Source organism: Haliaeetus leucocephalus, unplaced genomic scaffold (assembly GCF_000737465.1).
Source record: "Haliaeetus leucocephalus isolate CR32 unplaced genomic scaffold, Haliaeetus_leucocephalus-4.0 Scaffold616, whole genome shotgun sequence".
Classification (NCBI taxonomy): domain Eukaryota; kingdom Metazoa; phylum Chordata; class Aves; order Accipitriformes; family Accipitridae; genus Haliaeetus; species Haliaeetus leucocephalus.
The window spans coordinates 3,725,383-3,746,494 of NW_010973052.1; the positions used below are offsets into that span (position 1 = coordinate 3,725,383).

The window sequence follows — 21,112 nt, forward strand, 5'->3', positions numbered from 1 at the left end:
ATTTTTCTACTATGTAAAAAAAGTCTTTTTGCCCTTTCCCAGTGCCATAATTACCATGGAAACAGAACTGCAAATTAAAACAGAAATAACATGGTTTATGCTCACAATAAAATAAAACATACCCCAGAGTTTAACTCAACCAACATCAATTGCCTGGTTTATGTGCATACATTTGATGGTTGAAAATTTAATTTTAGTTTTTGAGAAAATCTTGAGGTAGTTCCCTGTTTGGGAACAGAGAACTGACAGTATAGAGAGGGCCCAATCTTAAAAAGATGACTGATGTGTATACACAGTACACGTGGAATTTGCAGATTTTTTTGAAATCTGTGTATGTATTTATTTAGCTAAATAGCTTTTCATTTACGAAATCAAATGCATGTTTTAGATCCTGAAAACCAGGCTCAATATATGTTTCATCAGCTTAATTAGAATCATAATTTAAATTATATTCAGTAGTGTGGTTGAGATTTCTGTTGTGAGAAAGGTTAGCTATCCCAGGTTTCTCTCTCCCAGTGTTGGTTTAACATTGGGCTTCAATGGCTATGAAATCAAAATCCTGCAAATTACCTGCATAGTTCTATTGTCTCATACACTTACATTCTCATGAATGAAATTTCACAGTTCCTCATGTATAGCAAGTGTAATTCCTGAGAAAATGGGAAAAAACCTTACTTTTTCTCACTTGAGAAGAGTGGAAGCATGAGCAAAAATTGTGCTGACCAATATTTGGTGAAATTATGAGACCTACAGGTGCAGAATAGTCTGTATCTTGGTTTGTAAATATCTGTTTCAGCAAAACCTTCAACATCATTTGAAACTTAGTAGGAAAACAGCCATACCTGCCACTTCCATATATATATATCTATATATCTATGTGTATGTGTGTATTATGTATATGCATATACATATGTACATACATACATATTATATATATATATACTTGCATACACATGAATACTACCTCTAACACTAAACATATTTAAAAGGAAATTTTAGGCAAGAATGTAGCTACATACAATGGGATGCCTTTCTATTTTGCAGAAAGAAAATCACTTTAAATTTTGCCAAAGACTGAATGTATGAGTTTGAATTCTTGACCTGTACAACTTTGGCTCCAATTACTTAAACTTTGCTTCACAGAACTGTTTCACATTAGTGCTATCATTTCAGTTCTTTATTATAGATGATCAAAATATTTAGCTTCCTATTAATTTTTACTCTCCTGTACTGTGAAATAGTGTTTAGCAGGGAGTTTAATTTTCTTTTTATTACCACAACGCCATGATTGTAACATGTTTGAAGGTAATTCAGTGTTTCACTGAATACAGGGAAATAAGAAGGAAGTCATCACTACAATGTTTTCTATGAGTCTGAGTATTCTTAAGTCTCATTATTTTTCCCTAACAAGGAGTTTATTGTAGTAATGATTTATTCAAGGCATCTGAAATTATGTTTCTTTTAAAAATCAGGTCACCCAAGAACACCAAAACTAGACAAGGCATTAAAATACATTTAATGAAACTTCCAACAAATGAAACTGGTGGGACACAAAGCTTTTCAGCAGGGGTTGTAGTTCAAACTGCTTATTAAGATAACCTCCTGTGGAGCAGTTTACCTCTCATGTTGGTTTTTATATCCTTTCCTTGTTTTGTTTTTATTTGGCAGTAAAAATACATTCTGTCCTGTTTTGCAAAGCCTGGAACTACGAATAACTTTAGCAGCACATTAAAAGTTTTTTAAGTTGTTTCATGTAACAAATGTTAAAATAATGATCAAACATTTCTGGGACTCCATTTATTGCCAAATTCAGTTAGCCACCCAAAAAAATGTAGGAAATTCTTAAAAATATACTAACTAGGTCTGATATTTATGTTGGTGGGAGTTCTGAATGAACAGAACCAGAAACAAAATTTAACAGTTTGGCCCAGTTAGATGCTTCCAAAAAACTTACAGGAAGTTTCATGTATGTGTACAATCTAAATATTACCTCTCTTCTTTTTCTTGCATCTTTGAATGGGTTTGGCAGCTGTGCTCTGTTTCTCCATATGTATCCATGTGACCCAGTACTGATGTTTCTGTGTCATTTTGTAGTTTAACCAGACTATTTTGTAATCTTACATTATCATGTTCCAGTTTGTGAATGGAAGCTGTAAAATTTCCATGTTCTTTGTTAGATAAATCTATACTCTGTGAAAGGAGATAAAACCATCATTAAATAGTTATTTTTTCCACAATAAATGGATGTTAGTATTTCTAACAAGCAAACACAAAACAATGTTCTATGCTAAAGAAAGACCTAGCTACCATATATAATCATGCAGCACTTATAGCAAACCAAGAGAATTGCCTCCAGAAAAAAAGTTGTAGATAAATGGAAAAGAAGGGATAACAGCCTCTATAACGCAATAAAACAAATTAAAATTTCTCAACAAACATGCATTCAAAATATTATTGTTGTAAATTCATCGCTTGCTTTGTAAAACTTAGGACATAAAAGCAACCATAACAGCTATAGCTGCAGACTGTATTGCTCCCTCCAGTAACAATTCCACCAAAAAACCCAAGAAAAATTACAGAAGTTCATTACTATAGTACATACAGGGTATGTCTACAGGCACAATTTAATATCTGTGTCAAGATACAGTCACCTTCAGTTTCAGAAGCGGTAAAGTAAAGCCACATTAGCACAGAGTTGTGCGTCTGTGTTACTAAACTCTGCTTCTCAGGTGGGTTAGCCCACATGGTATACACATCAAAATACTGAAAGTGCAAGCAACATGTGCACTGCGACCAGGGTCTAGAGAGGCCCATCCACTAGGATATGAAGAGGGGAAGATGGAGATTAGCTCTGGAAGTTGACTAGCCAGGATACCCCATTCCTTTTATGTCCTATCACTTATTCCATAAAGCCTATGCTGCACACCTGAGCTAGCTAATTTGGAACGACCTCTGCAGAATACTGCATTGCATTGTGTAAAGATATTTGCAATGACAGTGTACTGTCATCAACAGAAAATTCTCAAAAGATTTATCATATTACACACAAAAGACTAAACCCTCATACATTTTATTAAGTTCTGCTTTCATATATTTCTAGATATACCTTATTCTTTTGGAACCTAGTAACTCATGAGTATTAAGGATTTGGTTCTTAGTCTACTGCTAGCACAACTGGGCTGCTGCACCTGAAAGCTTGTCTATTCCTTGCACTAACTGTTCTGATGTCATCTCTTCCTATAAACCTTGCCTTGCTTAGCTAGTTTTAGGGGAAATTTATGAGCCAAGCTGGCATGGAAGTGCCAGAAAGTATAAGAAAATTTAATATTTTGTGCAAGGATAGGGGGCAGGGGCTCAGCTATGTCTCCCAAGTGGAGAGGAGTGACAGAACAGGGGGAGAAGGAGAGTCCTAAGTCACCCTACCACTAATAGCTCTAGAATCAGCAGTACAGTTATAATGGCATGAACCCCAAAACTAAGCTGGCACAGCTACGTTGCTTTTGAAATCTAAACAAGTAACCCTTCCTGATGATGCATTACACCATGCTGACTTAGGCTGGCACTAGTTTGAGGGGTCTGTGTAGTGGTCTACTGTACTGTACAAACACATCCGTAAAAATCTCTCCAGTCCCTGCAATCTTAATATCAAATACCTCACAATCTTTAATGTTTAGATCCTCATAATACACTAGTAAAGTAGGAAAGAATTATTAAGTCCGCAAACACAATGATATCTGTAGTGACCTTGATATATCTAGTAATTGGATTTTACTGTTAAGAATTAACAAACACATGATATCTACAAGGATTCTTGTTAGACAGCTCTTCTCAGTCTTCATAAAGAATATCACTGTAGATAAGAGCTAGACACGCATACACACATCCATATATGTTTCCACATTAATATATCATATATACACATACATATATCCATCATAGTGTATATGTACATATAGGTAATACATCACTGATAAGACATATATGCTATTTTAAGGGTGTGGAAAAATGTGACATTCTTTGATGCATTTGTCAGTCTACAGTAAGACAATTAACAGGCTACATATTCCCCAAAGATATATTTACAGCAGTATTTACAAGCAACATTCCAGCGTTTTTTTTCTAGTGATAGATACAATAACTACAGATGTTCTGTAAGCAGGGGACGTTTTTGTGGAAGGCAGCATCTATAACATTTATGATACCTTTATAAACTATAGTTCTACGTGATATTATGGCACACTTTTTTATGAATTAAACTTTAAATATCCCCTGTTTGGAGAGAAAGCAATACTAAACTCTGAAAATAACCTGAGGGGGGCAAAATGTCTCAGTTTTTTACACTGTTATTTAAATATCATATAAACAAAGGAGTAAAATAGTAGAAAAGGAACATAGTTTTGCATCTGTGAGAATGATGACTGTTTAAAAATAAAAAAAATTCTGAAATAAGTGACAACACTTACAAAAAATAGGCTCCCAGAAACTGTTTAGTGTCTAGACAGTTACTGAAAAATTTAGCTTACTTCTAGTTTACTACAATTAAGGTCAAAATTATTCCTAGCTATACCCATCTTCAGGCTGTGTGTGAATATCACTTGGTTTTGATTATGTCACACACCTTATTTTTATTTATTTATTTTACGCAAGCCAGAAATCTCTAAATCTGCCATGATCTCAATCTACATTTACAATAAATATAAGTAACTATTCTGCATATTGCATAGATTAAAAAAAATTACCGTGCAACTTTTACACTCCTGGTTTTCCACCATCTCTTTTAGATGCATGTTTTCAGATTTGATAACTTTGTATCGGAAATCCAACAACTAGGAAAAGATTCAATTCTTAGTTAAATACAAGAATATTACTGTTAACTTGAAATAACAATGAGTATAGATATATGTTAGTTTAATTTTACAAAATATACATAAAGAATTATGAAACTAACTATAATAATTTTTTTAAAATACAGCAATACTAAAGCAGAAAGACATCTTAAACCATCTATAAAAGATACACAAATGCAATGCCTCTGATTTTATTTACCTTTGTTGAAAGAAGTAATCACTTAGGAAAAAAAAGGAGTTCACATGCAGTTGCAAGATACAAAGAGGGACAGATTTTTGCAGGCCACTGAAACGGGATGAAATCGTAGCCATGAAGCCTAGGAACGACATCCACTCTTTTAGTGATACAGTAGGGAATATGGCCTGATAAAGAGTGCCACACAGTAGGAGATATCTCTCATTTTCCCAAACACAAATTTTCCTATTGTCAGAAGTAAAGTATTACATTAATCACTCTTTTCAATATGCAGTGACCCTCTCAGAAAGTCCAGAGATACGCAGAAACCTCTAAATATGAAGGTTCTTTTGGTTTACAAAACTAAGTAATGAATATAACATGTCTGTTTTTAAAACTGAAATTTGCCATTAAAACACTGGTATCTTACAGTTTTCAGCTTTAAAATTACCAGAATTTTCTAAGCAGATTTCTATCACTCCTCAAAAAGCTTTAAAAAACCTGAAAAATTAGGAAACTTTCTAGATAATCTAATAAATGGTTCTAATGATAAAGCACATATAATAACAACAAACTGGAAGTTTTCAAGATCTTTTGCATGTTAAAATGGTAAATGCATTTGATGGTCAGAATGAATTGCAATTCAGATGTACAGTTGACATTTACTGGTGCTTTCCGTTTCCAGTATCATTTTGGCTGCTTTAGTAATACTTCACAGATATTACAGCACTGCTGATGAAAACTAGAGCAAGAAATGTAATGCCTTTTTTCACTGAAAATGTATGTCATTATCAACAGCGTGGAGTAAAATGATCTAGGCTGGTTTTGCCTGCTTGCATACCTGTTGTTTTGCTAACAATTTGTCTTTTATCTCTAACTCCATTTTTAACTGTCTTTCCAGAAGACTAGCTTTCTCCATGATAGTTGCTATAGTGATCTCCTTCTGATGAAGCTCTTCTGTCAGGTCAGAGATTTCTGTCTTCATTCTTTCCTGCTCAGAGCAATGGGACTGCTCCTCTCGATAAACATGGTTTCTTATCTGTAGCAAATATGTTTCAAAAAGAAAAAATGTTGTGCAGTAAATATGATTGCATCACTTGCTACCTATCAGTGGCTTTTTTGCTGTTGCTTCCAAGACACCAACTCTTCTAACTGAATCAGAGATTTTTGAGATCATATAATAAAATGTCTTAATGAATCAGTGCACATAACTTTATTTATTTTTACATCTTTTTTCAACCCTTCTCTTGTACTTTCATTTGCTTATTTAGTATTAGAAATGAATGAAATACAAGGCATTGAAATTAACATTTAAAAAGAATGTAATAAAAATAATGTTAATTTTAAGAATTGGAATTTATGGCAAAGAATATTGAAGGAAATACCCATTCAATAATCCTAAGTATGATTTATTTATATTGCTCCTAAGTTAATTTAGGTTTAAAATAAGTTTAATGCAGCCTAAATTAACTTAGGAGCAATATAAATAAATCAGTCTAGAGGCTCTTTAATGAGAAACTATGTTAGAAATAAAGAGTATATATGGTAAATCACTTTATGAGAATTATTCCTGCCATTATATATAAAATTTAAGGTCAAGCTTTCTGCGCTATCTCCTGTGCAGAGTTCTCCAAAGGATCAACACAAAGATTGTTTTCATAATCTTTTTACTATAACCAACAATTTAGTACTGATAGTTTTATTATGTAAGAAACAAAACTACAAAACCCAGCACAACAGTTGAACTGATTTTAATAATTCCTTGCAGCACTGTACACAATCAGTAACAGATGGCATTTCATTTTTATTTATGCAAACTACACAGAAATACTAGAATTGTAAACAAATAGATGTAGATGCAGAAAACCTAAGAGCTAGATCATGACTATCATGCCAAAATTGCTGTGTCCAAGTCAGCTGCATCCAATTAGAGATATTCCTGCTTACATTGCTACTCAGCAAAACCACAACATGCCTGTAAGAGGAGTTCTGAGCATCCTCTACTCCCAAAGTGGTTTTGTCTGCCAAGCCGTATGCCATTCCATGGTGCCATGCCACTACTGCTTGCACACAGCGCTTCTGAAATGTGCAATGCAATGGGATGCATAGTTCAAACAAAAGAGCACTGCCCTAGACTGTGCAGCAGGTGACTGATTAAGCTTAGCCTTGTGTGGGTACATGCCATAGTGACCTGTATCAGTTGATCTGTTAGCCTGTCTTACATCTGAGACCGCCTACAAACTACTGCTTACCTCCTATAGCCTATTAATTACTCATAGCCTTGGAGGGTTTATTACTTGCATGGTATTATCTGAATCCCCGTGATGCTTAGGCATGGTCTCTTCCATTATTTCAATGAAGTAGCTAGCTCTGTTGTTAGTGCACAGAATTACAGCTATGCAACTACCTCCAGAAATGCAACCACATATGAAAACTTTTTCATATATGAAAACTTCATACTCTCCTAAAGCCAGTTTATCCTCCTGCTCTCTTCTGCATATGAACATACCCAAGGTCAGTACTCTGCTTGCTTTTTAAAATCCCATATTGCAGTTAAGATCTGGAAATACTTAACAATATGAAATACCGTGTTTAGCTCTTCTCGCTGGTGTTCTTGACTTTGTGCCAATAGTAATAACTCAGCGTTTTTATTTTCTAGTTGCTCAGTAAGTTGTACACAAGGTGATTGATGCCTTTAAATAAGAAATAAACAAAACATGAAACAAGCAGACCATTCAATAACCTTTAACTTACAGTATCCTCTCCTCAGCATAAAACAGTGAAAGCCCTGCTCACTGATGAAAAAAAAAACAACCAACCAAAAGATTTGGCCTAAACCAGGTTCAATCTTGGAAGATCAAGGACAATGCAAGTGCGTGCAGAAAGAATCCTGAAATGTCTTGTAGATTAGTATTTCGTATAATCTCAAACAGCTATGGTAGATTAGATATACACTATAAAAAGATGAACATTTTACTTAAAGGAGGTTAGGGAGAATCTTAATCGCACTACTTCCAAAGTATTTTAATGCTGAGAAAAGAAAGGCAATGTAAACATATAAATAGAAATAAATGAAATGCATTGATTTGTAAAGATCTAGGAAGCATTAAAGCCTTTTAACAGAGCCTGCATCTTGCCTGCAATCTCATCGTATATAATTGCTAATGAAAATGTTTATTCAAAAATTGTTTAGAATCTGACATTTGAATCCAGAGTATCTTTTAAAATAGACTTAATTTAAATCAAATGTAAGAAAAGTTATTAGTGCAGAAGTATTTGTTAAATATTGTCTTCAACATACATACTTTATTTGAATTTCCTGCATATCTTTATACTCTCTGATTTTCAATAATTCTGTATGCAACTGTTGGCATTCCAGTTGCATTCTTCTCCAGATAGCATCCCGTGACTGCAGCTCATTTCTCATTTCTGAAAAGCCTGCCTCCATGTTCTAAAGAAACAAGCAAATACATAAATAGTTAATAAAATGAGACAGTAGTAGCACAAAATGCTGTATATTAACACATAATTTTCAATACCAATTTGTATGAAAGGACGTACATACTTTTGAGTTTCATTTCTGAAAAAGGCATTGCTTTCATGTCAGTTCCTTTCTCCAGAAATGTCATCTAAAAAATCAGATGCTGAATATTCTTCAGCTCTTACAACATTCCAATGCATCTGTCTCTGAAACTATCAGAGGAAACATCATTCAGAAGTTCTTTATTGCATTAAATGCATCTCAAATACATAGTCTGCTTGTTTGAGCAGGTTCTGCACCCTAGAACATGCTTCACATGCAGGAATTAGTGCCATAAGTAACTTGCATTTTCTGTTTTCCTAATAGCATTTCCAAATCTATAAGCTTGAAAAGTGCAAGGCTATAGAATGGCAGGATTAGGTGCATGCCTTCATTAAATATTGCCTGGAAGCCTGGAGCAGATACACCTAGACTTAAGTACTTAGATAAGGTGTGTGCTCAATCACCTCCAAAACTAGTTCTATGTGCATGGAGCTAATTGCTTATTTAAATGAACATCACAAAATTTTAAACAATCACAAAGACATTCTTCTTAGGGACTCCACAAATCTTGTCTCTATTTTACCTTTAATTTCTGATTGATAATGTGATAGACAACCTGAAGATACATGTTATATTTGGCATAATACAATCTGAATTAAAAAAGATAATCAGAATTCCCCCAAGATACACTGAAAACATACTAAAGCTAAGAACTTGGAAATATAACCACAAATAAAAAAAGTAGCAATAATAATCAGATTCTCACAACAGTAATATCCAGAGAATATTTATTTCCTCTCACCCAAGATCCAAAGTTATGTTCCAGATAAAAAAAAGGATTTTCCAAGGATGTTGATCCTTTGCCTTTAAAACTATTACACTAAAAACACTAGTATTTTTCATCATTTCTTCATTTTATTTTAATATAGTTTCCATGTTTAAAAGCAAAAATAAAGCCTTTAAACTTTCAAAAGACAACTGGAATCCAGAAATGACACCACAAGCAAGGAACTTCAAAGGTTTATTTCCCTTAGAGCCTCATATGAGAATGACCTTCCTTCCAAGAAACCTGTGGTTTTCCTCTGGCTGAAAGGGCTGCTGAAGATAGATATGAAGCGCTTTTGCTTTTTTTATAGGGGCTGCATATATAGATTCATTCGTCTTATCCTTTGTTAAATTAAGGTTGAGAGCGCTTTTTTAAACTCTGAAATGCAAGTCTGGGCATATTAAAGTGAAATAAAGCTTAATGAACTGTTAAAATTGTCTGCAAGACTTGCTTATGAACATCTTCATGACTTTAACATTCAAGAAATAGCCACAATTATTTTATAATATATGAATTTGGGGGAGGGTTACCCCTTAGATGTCAGTCTGGGGTGGATAAAGGGAATGAATGCTGCACAGTTGTGTGGTAGAAGTCATATCATCTGTGGCAGAACGCAGTCATCATACATATTTACATAAATTGTATTTTCTTCTGTGAATTATAATAATAGCAGAGACAACAGCAGCCACAGCAGCAGCAGCAATAATAACTGAAACAGAACTTCAGGTCAAGAGTTTCAAACATCATTTAAAAAAAAAAAAAAATTAGATATGTACCACTTATTATTTTAGGAAATATCTATTGCATCTAGTTAAAACACGAAAATGAAAATTAATATTGAACCAGAAAACTTTAGGTTTTGTTTAGAAAATATCTACTGAAATACAACTTTTTTAAGAGTCTGTTTCAAGTTGAAAAATTTACCAAATACTCTCTTTTCTTCTGTGAAAAGTTTTGCTTCAACTAGCTTGCTGTGTTTGATATCAAAGGGAATTCTCAAAAATTTCCTGATCAGCTCCTTTTCTAATTCTACTCAAAGCTGTTTGTGGCAGGATGACCCTGGCTGGATGCCAGGTGCCCACCAAAACTGCTCAATCACTCCTCTCCTCAGCTGGACAGGGGAGAGAGAAAATATAATGAAAGGCTCACGGGCTGAGATAAGGACAGGGAGAGATCACTCACCAATTACCATCATGGGCAAAACAGACTCGACTCTGGGAAATTAATTTCATTTATTACCGATCAAATCAGAGTAGGATAATGAGAAATAAAAACTAAATCTTAAAACAACTTCCCCTCACCCCTCCCTTCTTCCCGGGCTCAACTTCACTCCCAGTTTTCTCTACCTCTTCCCCCCCGAGTGGCACAGGGGGATGGGGCACGGGGTTTGCGGTCAGTTCATCAGACGTATTCTGTGCTGCTCCTTCCTCCTCACACTCTTCATCTGCTCCAGCATAGGGTCCCACCCATGGGAGACAGTCCTTCATGAACTGCTCCAGTGTGGGACCCTCCCACAGGGTGCAGTCCTTCAGGCACAGACTGCTCCAGCGTGGGTCCCTTCCCCGGGCTGCAGTCCTTCAGGCACAGACTGCTCCAGCGTGGGTCCCCCATGGGGTCACAAGTCCTGCCAGAAAACCTGCTCCAGTGTGGGCTCCTCTCTCCACGGGGCCCCAGGTCCTGCCAGGAGCCTGCTCCAGCGCAGGCTTCCTACGCGGTCACAGCCTCCTTTGGGCATCCCCCTGCTCCGGCGTGGGGTCCTCCCCGGGCTGCAGGTGGAGATCTGCTCCCCCGTGGACCTCCCTGGGCTGCAGGGGGACAGCCTCCCTCACCATGGTCTTCCCCACAGGCTGCTGGGGAATCTCTGCTCCGGCGCCTGGAGCATCTCCTCCCCTCCTTCTTCACTGACCTGGGGGGCTGCAGGGCTGGTGCTCTCACATCTTCTCACTCCTCTCTCCTAGCTGCTGTTGCGCAGGTTTTTTCTTCCTTTCTTAACTCTGTTCTCCCAGAGGCACTACCACCATCGCTGATGGGCTCAGCCTTGGCCAGTGGCAGGTCTGTCTTGGAGCCGGCTGGCATTGGCTCTGTTGGACATGGGGGAAGCTTCCAGCAGCTTCTTACAGAAGCCTCCCCTGTAAACCCCCCCCACTGCTACCAAAACTTTGCCATGCAAACCCAATACACTGTTCAACCTTTTAAATACAATTATATGCTGGATTTCTATGCAAATTAGTGTCCAGCAGCTGCCTTAATGCAGACTTTCCAAGAACCAAGCCTTCTGTATGATGTTTTCAGAGTGCCTCTCATGTATGGCTGCAATTAAGTTTGTCAGACAATTCATAAGTTAAAGAAATAAACTGTAGTTTGGATCTTCTAAAGTTCGTATTTTCTGTACAGCCAACAAACTGGTCATCCGTACATTTCACTTGATCACTGTTTCCTTGCTAATTAATAGTATGAAAGAAATATTTAGAAGCAGACATGAAATGGTCATAGGCATAGAAGATATATGAGGCACAATGCTAGGCTTGCTACCATTGCCATCAGCCTTTTCCCCACCAAGACTCCCGTCTAATCCTCCCTCCTTTACCCACATCAGGTCCAACTATTCCCATCCTCCACCTAGCACTCCTTCATGCAAACCTGCTTACTTCTTCTGGCTTACAACAGGCCTTGCACTTCCTTCTTTCTCGTATAGACATTCCTAAAAAACTATATTCTCCAAGCGACACATTTTCACCAATACATTGTCTTTACATCAGTGTTTCCCTTCTGCAGCTATTTGCAAATGTGGCTTTTCTAACTAACACAGCAATATTCCACACCACCAGCACAGTTATTCTGCAACTTTCTGCCCTTTAGCTGACAATGTTATGTACATCTAGCTCCACTTCTACTTAAAATGCCTTCAGCACTTCCTGTATACAGCTCCTGTATTCTGTTTGCAGGATTCCAGAAATCCTCTTGCTTGAAGATTTACTTAATGGCTACAGCACAATGACATCTACTCTCACTGTCGTACAGCATCTATCCACCTGTTGCAATTGCCATGATTTGTTCCACTCCATCTTCTAGCCCCACTACTTTTGATGGCAGCCTTTTTAACAGGCTCCAAAACAGAGGTTTTTTTCTTGCATATCAGTAACTTGTAAACCAGCAAACGACTCTGAACTAATGTGCAAATGAAATGTATAAACATCACGTGCTAAACTGGGCTGTTCTGACAACACCTGAAATTAACCTCCACCCCATATATGTTAATTCCTGTAAAGGATGTTGCACATGAAGTTACAACTCTGCAAGGTTGTCTATAAACAGAAATAGATTATCTTTCTCCAGAAAGAGTCAAAGTTACTATAGGCCACTAAATATATTACTGAACCTTGAAGTGCTTAAATAAATAAGCAAAAGCATAATTTATATAAGTTACCAGAAAAAACCCAGCAATCCAAATCTCATTCCTGATCTGTTTCAAACAGCTAACAAAAAAGGCTGTAAAGATCTTGTATTATCTCAATCTTGTCAGAAATCATATACCACGACCAAAAGAAGAGGCCCAAATGGCTGTTGTCATAGATCAGTGCTATGTTGAAAAACAGTAAAGTAGAGATAAGATAAAAACTGATGGTTCTTCACATGGCTGGCAACTAAAAATTCACTGACTGCAAAATCTTCTCTCAATAATAATAAAGTATGCCATACACTTTTCTATTTACTAGCTATATGGCACAGTGTACAACAAGGTGTAAATCAGATAAAAAGATTTCATAGAAGTCATTTATATACAAGGAATCAAGTGAACTAGGCTAAGTTCCTATAGATGTTAAGGATATAGGAAAGTTATGAAACAATAGATATACAGACAAGAATAAAATATACCACTACATAGCAAACATATTTTTGTTTTCTCCTTAAGTGTTACTCAAAAAATTGTACTGTTCACAGCTCATTCTGTGTTCCTGCAAAGAATATACCTAATGTACAGATATTTTATACAGCCATCTCAGTACAACTTTTTAAAGTATACTCCCAAGTAATTAATGCTTCAACATTAATTCCATAGTCATCATGAAAAAGAAAAACTATTACTACCTGGGCCTGGTTTTGGTACATTTTTAGATCCTCCCGGAGTTTCAGATTTTCCTCTTCTAGTTTATTCTTGTTTATTGCTATTTCATTCACAGTTGCCTTTAGCTTTCCAATAATCAACTCATTCTTTTCACTTTTCGGCTGGCCATAGGTAATTACCTCTTCCTGGTTTTGTTTCTTATTGCTTATTTGGAATTGATATTTCTGGATCTGTTTCTATAAAACAAGAAAATCTTTTAAATGAAATTCAGTAATTATATGTAAATTGCTAGGACCAAACCATTACTACTAAAATCATAAAGCTACTTCTATCTTCACCAGGATTTGCTTAGAAAAGATGGCACAATTGGAACAGTTTGCATTACTTCTCTAAAGGATACTTCCTTTTTTTAGTTTCTTGTTCCTTGCTCTCAGCAAAAAAATGTTTCAGAAACTTTCAAGGGCACAGAATTTTTTCAAGGATTTTTCTCCTCTGCTGTGTACTTCCCTAGCACTTAATGTTAATTAGCCTCAAATGTGAAAAAGGTGATTACGATGACCTACTCAAAGCAGTTACCTATAAAAAATAATTTGAGAGAAATGTTCTTCTTTGATTCATTGAACTCAGTAGGAGTTGTGTGTGTGTGTGCCTCAGGATAGATATTAACCTTTGACTAGAGGGCTAGCATTACATAGTTCATGTATAAACAGATCAGTTACTACAGGAACTGTACTTCTTTGATATCTTTATCCTTAAACTGGGGGAAGAACCATTCGCACATTCTGCAGAGTCCCACACTCCATTCTGTTTCTTGTACCAATTAAAATCCTAGAACCAAAACTTTAGAAAATTGGTATTGCTAGTATTTGTGAATTCACAGGCATCGTGAAGAAGCATAATTACTATGGCAACTCTTTTTGCTATTTAAAAACCCATCCACATGGATCCCTCTACTGGGAGATTAACAAGCAGCAGTAACCTTTCAGAAGAGAATTAGCTGAAAAATGACAACAAAGTATAACCTGGAAACCATATATCATGTGCAGAGATCAAGTTGAGCAAGAAAATGTACATTAAAAATAAATAGGGTCACAAATACCGTATTTCATTGACAAGGACTGCAAAAAGGCATGCTTTAGATAGCTTTTGATGTCATTGACTATGTTCCCATAATTTGTGTTGGCTGAATACCTAAGCAGAACTGACCACTGGCTGCATATCAAATAAAAAGCCAAAAGAAATTTGCAGGTAATTTTCATTTCTACAGATAACAAATTAAGGTCCCCTTGACATCTAAGTTACAGAGTCTGACATACAAAAATGTCAAAGCATCCTGTGAAAAGTACAGTGCAAGACTCCAGCTGGAAATCCTCACAAAAGAGGAATTTGAGACAAAGACACAGGACCAATTAATGCTTTTGAAACAGTGAAGGGGTAACAGTCCATCAGACTTCTATTTAACAAATTAGTCAGTGTTATGTTACAGTTGCAAAGAAAATTGGCTTCAAAGAAAGTTCACTGATGGCAGTGAAAGCCTCAACAGAACAATGTGGATGATCACCTCGAGTACTCTATTTTGACTTGTCTAACTATATAATCAACATGTGTCAGTCAGTAGTTTTGTCTAGTCAAAGCCTTGCTTGTTTCACACATTTGTATGGAAGTTCAATAGTTGCAAAATAATGCTTTCAGCATCTAAAAACAAAACTTAACTGTCATCCTTGGAAATTCTGGATATGGGTAGTCTCATAGGAATTGTTAAGAAAGTGTTTCACTAGATTAAAATCCAATGAGTTTAGTAACAGTGGAAAAGGAGATTACCAGTCAGTAATGTAATTGGCTTCCTCTTACTTAATTTTTGAGCTGTCTTGTGGCCCAGTTAATTTGTAAGTTATTTTCTATTTTTTTTTTAGAGCAGGATAGGTCATCAAGACATCATTAAATCAATATTTTGTTCTGGATTAGAAGGAATTAAAAAAATAAAAATATGCTAGATCAATCGGCTATATAAAAAAAGTAATAAGCAAATTGGCAAGTAAAAAAGAATCACAAAGTCAACCAACGACTGAATGGTAACTTGAAACCTGAAAAATATGATAAAAAAGGGTAAGTGATCCAACAAACAACTCCAAGTGTGATTTTGGAGTAGCATATAGAAATTAATTTTTCTGCATAAATTATAGTAATGTATATTTATGATCTTCAGAAAAGTGAGGGCCTTCTTAGATTTGAGGGAACTTTATATTTGAGTCAACATAGTAATGGCATGTACTACTTACTTGGTAAGATACTTTTCAGTAACTTGTCATCACAATTATTTGCATATTAGTAAATAGCATAGAAGATAAAAGTATATCCACAGTAGATTTAAAAAGTAAATAGGAACATGCACTGCTTTTTGCAGGTTTTTTAAATCGGAGATATTGTAATTTTCATCATTATACTTATTAATTTTCTCATTTTCATGAGAAAAATAAAATAAATGCATGTATCATTAGATCTTTCAGTATGGGTCTGCCTTACCTAAAGCAATGTATTCACTACTAATATATCCATGTGTTGTCAGATTCACTATAAGCTTAGTGGTGTTCAGTTTTTTTAAATTAAGTTAAAATAACTCTAGCTGAGCTAACAGCTCATTTTATTCCTAAAGCAGGAAGGTAGGAATATTACCTGAAATAGATTACATTTCTCGGACAATAATTTTTGTTGAGCATCTAAATAAACAAGATAATTTTGGCAGATTGTCCCCTTCTTATCCCATTCTCTTGATTTTGCCTGAAATTCCTGAAAGACAGCAAAACAAGGCTAGTAAACACAAGGAAAATAACTTTTTTCTTTAATCTAAATAACTTTGTGATTTGTATAGTTCTAAGAAAAATCTATTTTTTTAATTAATACATAAACTTTCCATAATTTTGGAAAGAAGAAAAAAAGAACAATGATATAAACAGCCATTCAATCATCCTCACCAGAAAAAACCCAGTCTTAAGGGCTGTTAATCTGAAAAAAAATGGGGAGTAAACATAATAATTGAATAAAAATGATAAAATATTGTAAATAACTTCCATTGCTGTAGATCTCAGAGTTATGACTATAATACACCCATTTTACTGGAGGGTAGTTCCTGTGACTTTAAAGCGATACCAGTGTCAAATAGAGTAATCAGCAGGGAATCAAATCCTTAATAGTCAGACAAATGTTTTGAGTGCTTGCTTTTTTCTTTTTGAACAAATGGGACAGCAGCTACTGTGAATAAATTTTAGTTGTTGCTCTCTTTACAATTGCTGCTTCTAGTCCTGAGTTCACCTAGTTTAAACAAAAACTTGTTTAACAAATTCTATTATATCAGGTTTATCTAACACGATTTTTGTATTTGCACTTATATTCCTCTTCATAGTGTATTTGAATTTGCTCTTAAATCATACCAGATCTTATATGTTCACAACTAGACTTTAAAGGCAGTAACCTACACAATAAGTAGAACTCCAGTTACTAAAGCTGTTGCTCTTTTAGTTTGAAGAATTGGCAAAATAACAGTATACTGTTTTATACAGTGAAATATATAATACTTATAAGCTGTTATGAGAACTTCCTTTTTCACAATGCAAATGTTGGTTCCAAAAAGACAGATGATTTTTTATAATTATTCTAAACTGGTATATTCCCCAAATTTTAAAAAATAAGATTTTATTTGCTACTGAAACAAAATTGAATGCTTTCCAACATAGATTAATACAAATCTTCTCTTACAGCTTTCCTAATATCTGCTTTGGCATTTTAAACCAATAAACATCTTCCCATTTTACAAAATGTGATACAAACGGAGTTACAAATGGAGTTTCAGACTACTTAATGAGGACTGCAGGTTCAAGGCCTTACTAAAGCACTGCTGAGCTTAGTAGATTTTCAACACAGTAATTATTTCCTGAATACTAGAATTTGCTGAATATATTCCAAGCACTCATTTTTCATACTGCATAATTAATCAAATTATAGCATTGTGTTACATTATTTTCACATTTTAATCTTGAGTAAGGTCATTCTCAAATTAGCTGGATCAGACAGTTTCACAGTAGTGATATATTTAGTCAACGATAGATGTATGACCCATTTATTATTCTTGTAGTAGCAGATGTTGGCAGCTATGCTCACTCCAAACGTAGTAGGTTTTCTGATGGTAAGGACTCTTCCATGTGGAAAAGACACGAACCTTATGTAGAGCTAGGAAGTGTCTAGGATGTGTCCTGTTATGTAGGTACAGTCACCTGAAGGTCGCAGAAGATAGTCCTATACCTTACAGAATAACATAGAAGATAGGCAAGTCCAAAATAAAGATCCTAAAACCCTGCTTAACTGGAGCTTAAGTTTGAAAGTACTTCAAATCTACCAGATCTTAATTTTTTGATTGTAAATTTCTCAAAGTGTCTAAAATCATCTACATCATAAACGTATATCATAAGCCTGTAAGTCTTCACAATGCTTAGCAGCTAGTCAATTAGCTCACACTTTCAACTGGTATTCCTCTGCTTTCTTTCCCTACAGGACCCAGTTTAGTAAACACTCGAAGCATGCACTATATGATGCTCTTTACGAAGGATGGCCAGAGAATATGTCAATTTTTTTTGTGATCCTCCTATGCTTCTTCAGGCTAGTGGTTAGACTGCTCTTCCTATATGTGAAAGACTCAGTTTAATAACCTTCTTTCCAGACAGAATCTGAACCAGAATCTTCCCATGTTAATTTTCTACCTAACAAACAAATGTTATTTTTCAACAGGCTCTGTAATTCTTCCTTTTGAAGTTGTTTCACCTTGCACAGGATACCAGCAAATTTATTGGATAAATAAAAAAGAAGAAGCAAAAATTAGCACAGCTAGAAATTATATCACTCAATTATAAGAAATGAGACTGGATATCAGTTTCTGCACCCGTGAATGTAGCCAGAGGAGTATTTGGGGAGAAGCCACCACTTGGAGGCACACTACATGCCAGTTCTCTGTGTTGGCTAACTCTCCTTTTGGCCCAATAAATATTTGATTATTCCACAGATCATAATGTAACTTCTAACTCAGAGAAGTCAAGGCTGGGAATTATGATCAGAAATCAGTATCTTCCTGTATCCAAGAATAAGTCAGCTAAAATCCATTCTGTTTCCAGAGGGACAGGGAATATGACTGAATCCTGTCCTCAGCATCTCATATTATCTAGTCCCCCACTCAGTATGTTGGATTCTGTGGAATGTGTTTTTAAGTGCCTAATCCTTCCTCATGCGTTACCTAAGGGAAACTAGGCACTGAGGTCAAGGTTGTGGATTGCCTCAGGCACATGGGTGCTGACAGCATATGTGTGTAGCAAGCAGTTTCCAATCCTAAATCCTTTTTCTATCTAGCCTTACATGGTCAAAGTTGTCCTGAGGTCTATAAAACTTGAATTAATGGTAGGTATTCTGTGACAGTATCCTGCATATGTGAAAGGTCCCATGCCTCAAGAGATTATATTATCCAGTACACATATATTAATCAGTAAAAAAGTAAAATTTATTTATAGTTACACTTATGAAGAAAATTATCTATACTAACTCATAAAGCTACCAAAAACACTAATAAAACTTGGATAAAAGAACAAAACCTGAATATTAAACTTCTTGACAGAGCAAGAAAATTACATAATTTTTGTGGAATTATCAGGAATTTTAAGTTTACAACTGTAAACCACAAATTAGTTCTAAAGGCATATTAAAATTAGAATATAGTAACAAAGTATTCTTACCTCCAGTTTCTTGTATAAATCTCTCAGTTCAGATGGTATCTCTAGGCTTTCCTCGCATTCTTCTCTATTTTCAACCTTTTTTTGTTTTAACTGATGTGACCGTAGCTTTTCATAACTACGTGTCAACTTTGAAAACTAAAAATGAAAGCAGAGTTGAACATGCAGAATCTATCAAAGATGACCACATGGCCAAAGTTTTCTTTAAACTAGAACTGCCAACTGCAGCTTCAGCATTCTGAATATTTAATCAATGTAATAAAGAATCAATTAATAAAGTTAATTTATTAGAGATGAACAAGACTAAGCTCTCATATAAATATTAACTAAGTGTTCAAACGGGTTCATTTGACAGCCACTTAATTCTGCTGAAGTTCTTTACGGCACTGTTACCCATAGTGTCATTTCCTCTACAATGTTTGTGTGGAATGTTCTATACTTGTTTACTGCCATCTTGTGTTGACTTTTTAAAGGGTGCTTCACTAGCCAGAACGAAGGATTATCATTAACGTATTTTATTTGCATATTTCATTTTTTTTCATGAAAATTGTTGAAATGTTATCTGTGTGATGATTGCATTCTTCTGGAATCATTAAGTACCAAAGGGTGTCTATGAGAATTAGACACTAAATACTGTTCTGCCTATTGATCTTACCATGAAAGCATGGCTTAGAAGTCAGAGGCAAAGGAATCAGAGGCAGAGAAGGGAAGGTACCAGTAGAAGTACCAGCCTCTTCAGAAGGTACCAGCCTCTTCAGAAAAATGGCCGGTCTGATCAACAGTAAAGGGGCTAGCGGCCGTTAACAGGTTTGATACAGCAAACTGACATTGTCTGGTACAGATATGTACACCTGGTTTCAAAAAAAAAAGGTCAACCAAGGATATTGACAAAGGAAACACTAAAAATACGGTCTTGAGGGAAGCCAAGTGAAAGAACTTTGTGAAGAATGTTAAGTAGAAAAGAAGCTTACAACTATGAATACTGATCATGTCTCTTGTTTTGTTCTTTTAAATTCAGGTATATAAGACTTTAAAAATTCTGACTCTAACATAAAGTTCTTTGTCTAACCAAACAAAATCCATAAAATCTCATATTTTTGTTAACTTCTCAAGTGAACTGCTGTCTGGAAAAGAAATTATCTCCAAGGAAGTAATTGGAAATGGAATGGAATCCTATTGAACTGACCTGGAATAAGCAATTGAGGTCTGTGCAGATAACAAAGATGGCCAAAGAAGTCCAGAAAAGATACAGAACAGAAACTGGAGTTAAAAAATCATCTGGAAACTTCCCAGAGACATTTGAGATGATTTGGGGAACTCGTAATATGGAACAGCAAAAAAGAATTGAAAAGATGACCAGAAGATAGATTGTCCTAGACTAGAAAATTTTATGAAATGGGGAGGTCCAGGGATAGATTTGACCAATTTGGCATTTCTGAATAGAAATCCTGTAACATGGACTTACAGAGCTGAGATACCACCTTCAGAACAAAATCAAAAGACTTGGAGAGAAGCTGCCTATATTTGAAATTGACCTTGCCAGAGAACACATTTAAGATAAAACATTTTAAATGGGTCAAAGGATCCAGGCTCAAACAACATGGAACTCATTGCCTTTGGAAGAAAGATGTCCTTTTTCAAATAACACAAGTTTTCTCTTGAATATATTATGGCATATGTGAACTGCCTGGGAAGAGCAAACTTGGATAAAGACAGGTATTAGACTGTTCATGCTAAAAAGGCTAGGAAATACAGGATCCAACACTTCAGCAAATCAGTCTAAAATGGAACAGAATGGCCCAAAAGAGAAAATTTAGTTTGAATATTAGATTTATATAATGAGAGTAGGACAGTTCAGACAGATTATAGTCTGGATGTTACCACGCCCAGAAACTAGACTAAAAGTC

At 35.4% G+C, this 21,112-nt stretch overlaps 1 protein-coding gene across 1 annotated transcript in view; it reads right to left on the bottom strand.

The window, feature by feature from the left end:
* Nucleotides 1-21,112, bottom strand: part of CCDC67 (coiled-coil domain containing 67) — a 44,316-nt gene that overhangs the window by 10,524 nt on the left and 12,680 nt on the right. The window contains exons 4-11 of the mRNA XM_010578239.1: nucleotides 19,209-19,343; nucleotides 16,111-16,224; nucleotides 13,461-13,673; nucleotides 8,328-8,473; nucleotides 7,610-7,715; nucleotides 5,864-6,061; nucleotides 4,740-4,826; nucleotides 1,991-2,190 (exon numbers count right to left, since the gene is read on the bottom strand). Coding sequence (XP_010576541.1) covers nucleotides 1,991-2,190; nucleotides 4,740-4,826; nucleotides 5,864-6,061; nucleotides 7,610-7,715; nucleotides 8,328-8,473; nucleotides 13,461-13,673; nucleotides 16,111-16,224; nucleotides 19,209-19,343 — 1,199 coding nt within the window. The remainder of the gene's footprint in view (nucleotides 1-1,990; nucleotides 2,191-4,739; nucleotides 4,827-5,863; nucleotides 6,062-7,609; nucleotides 7,716-8,327; nucleotides 8,474-13,460; nucleotides 13,674-16,110; nucleotides 16,225-19,208; nucleotides 19,344-21,112) is intronic.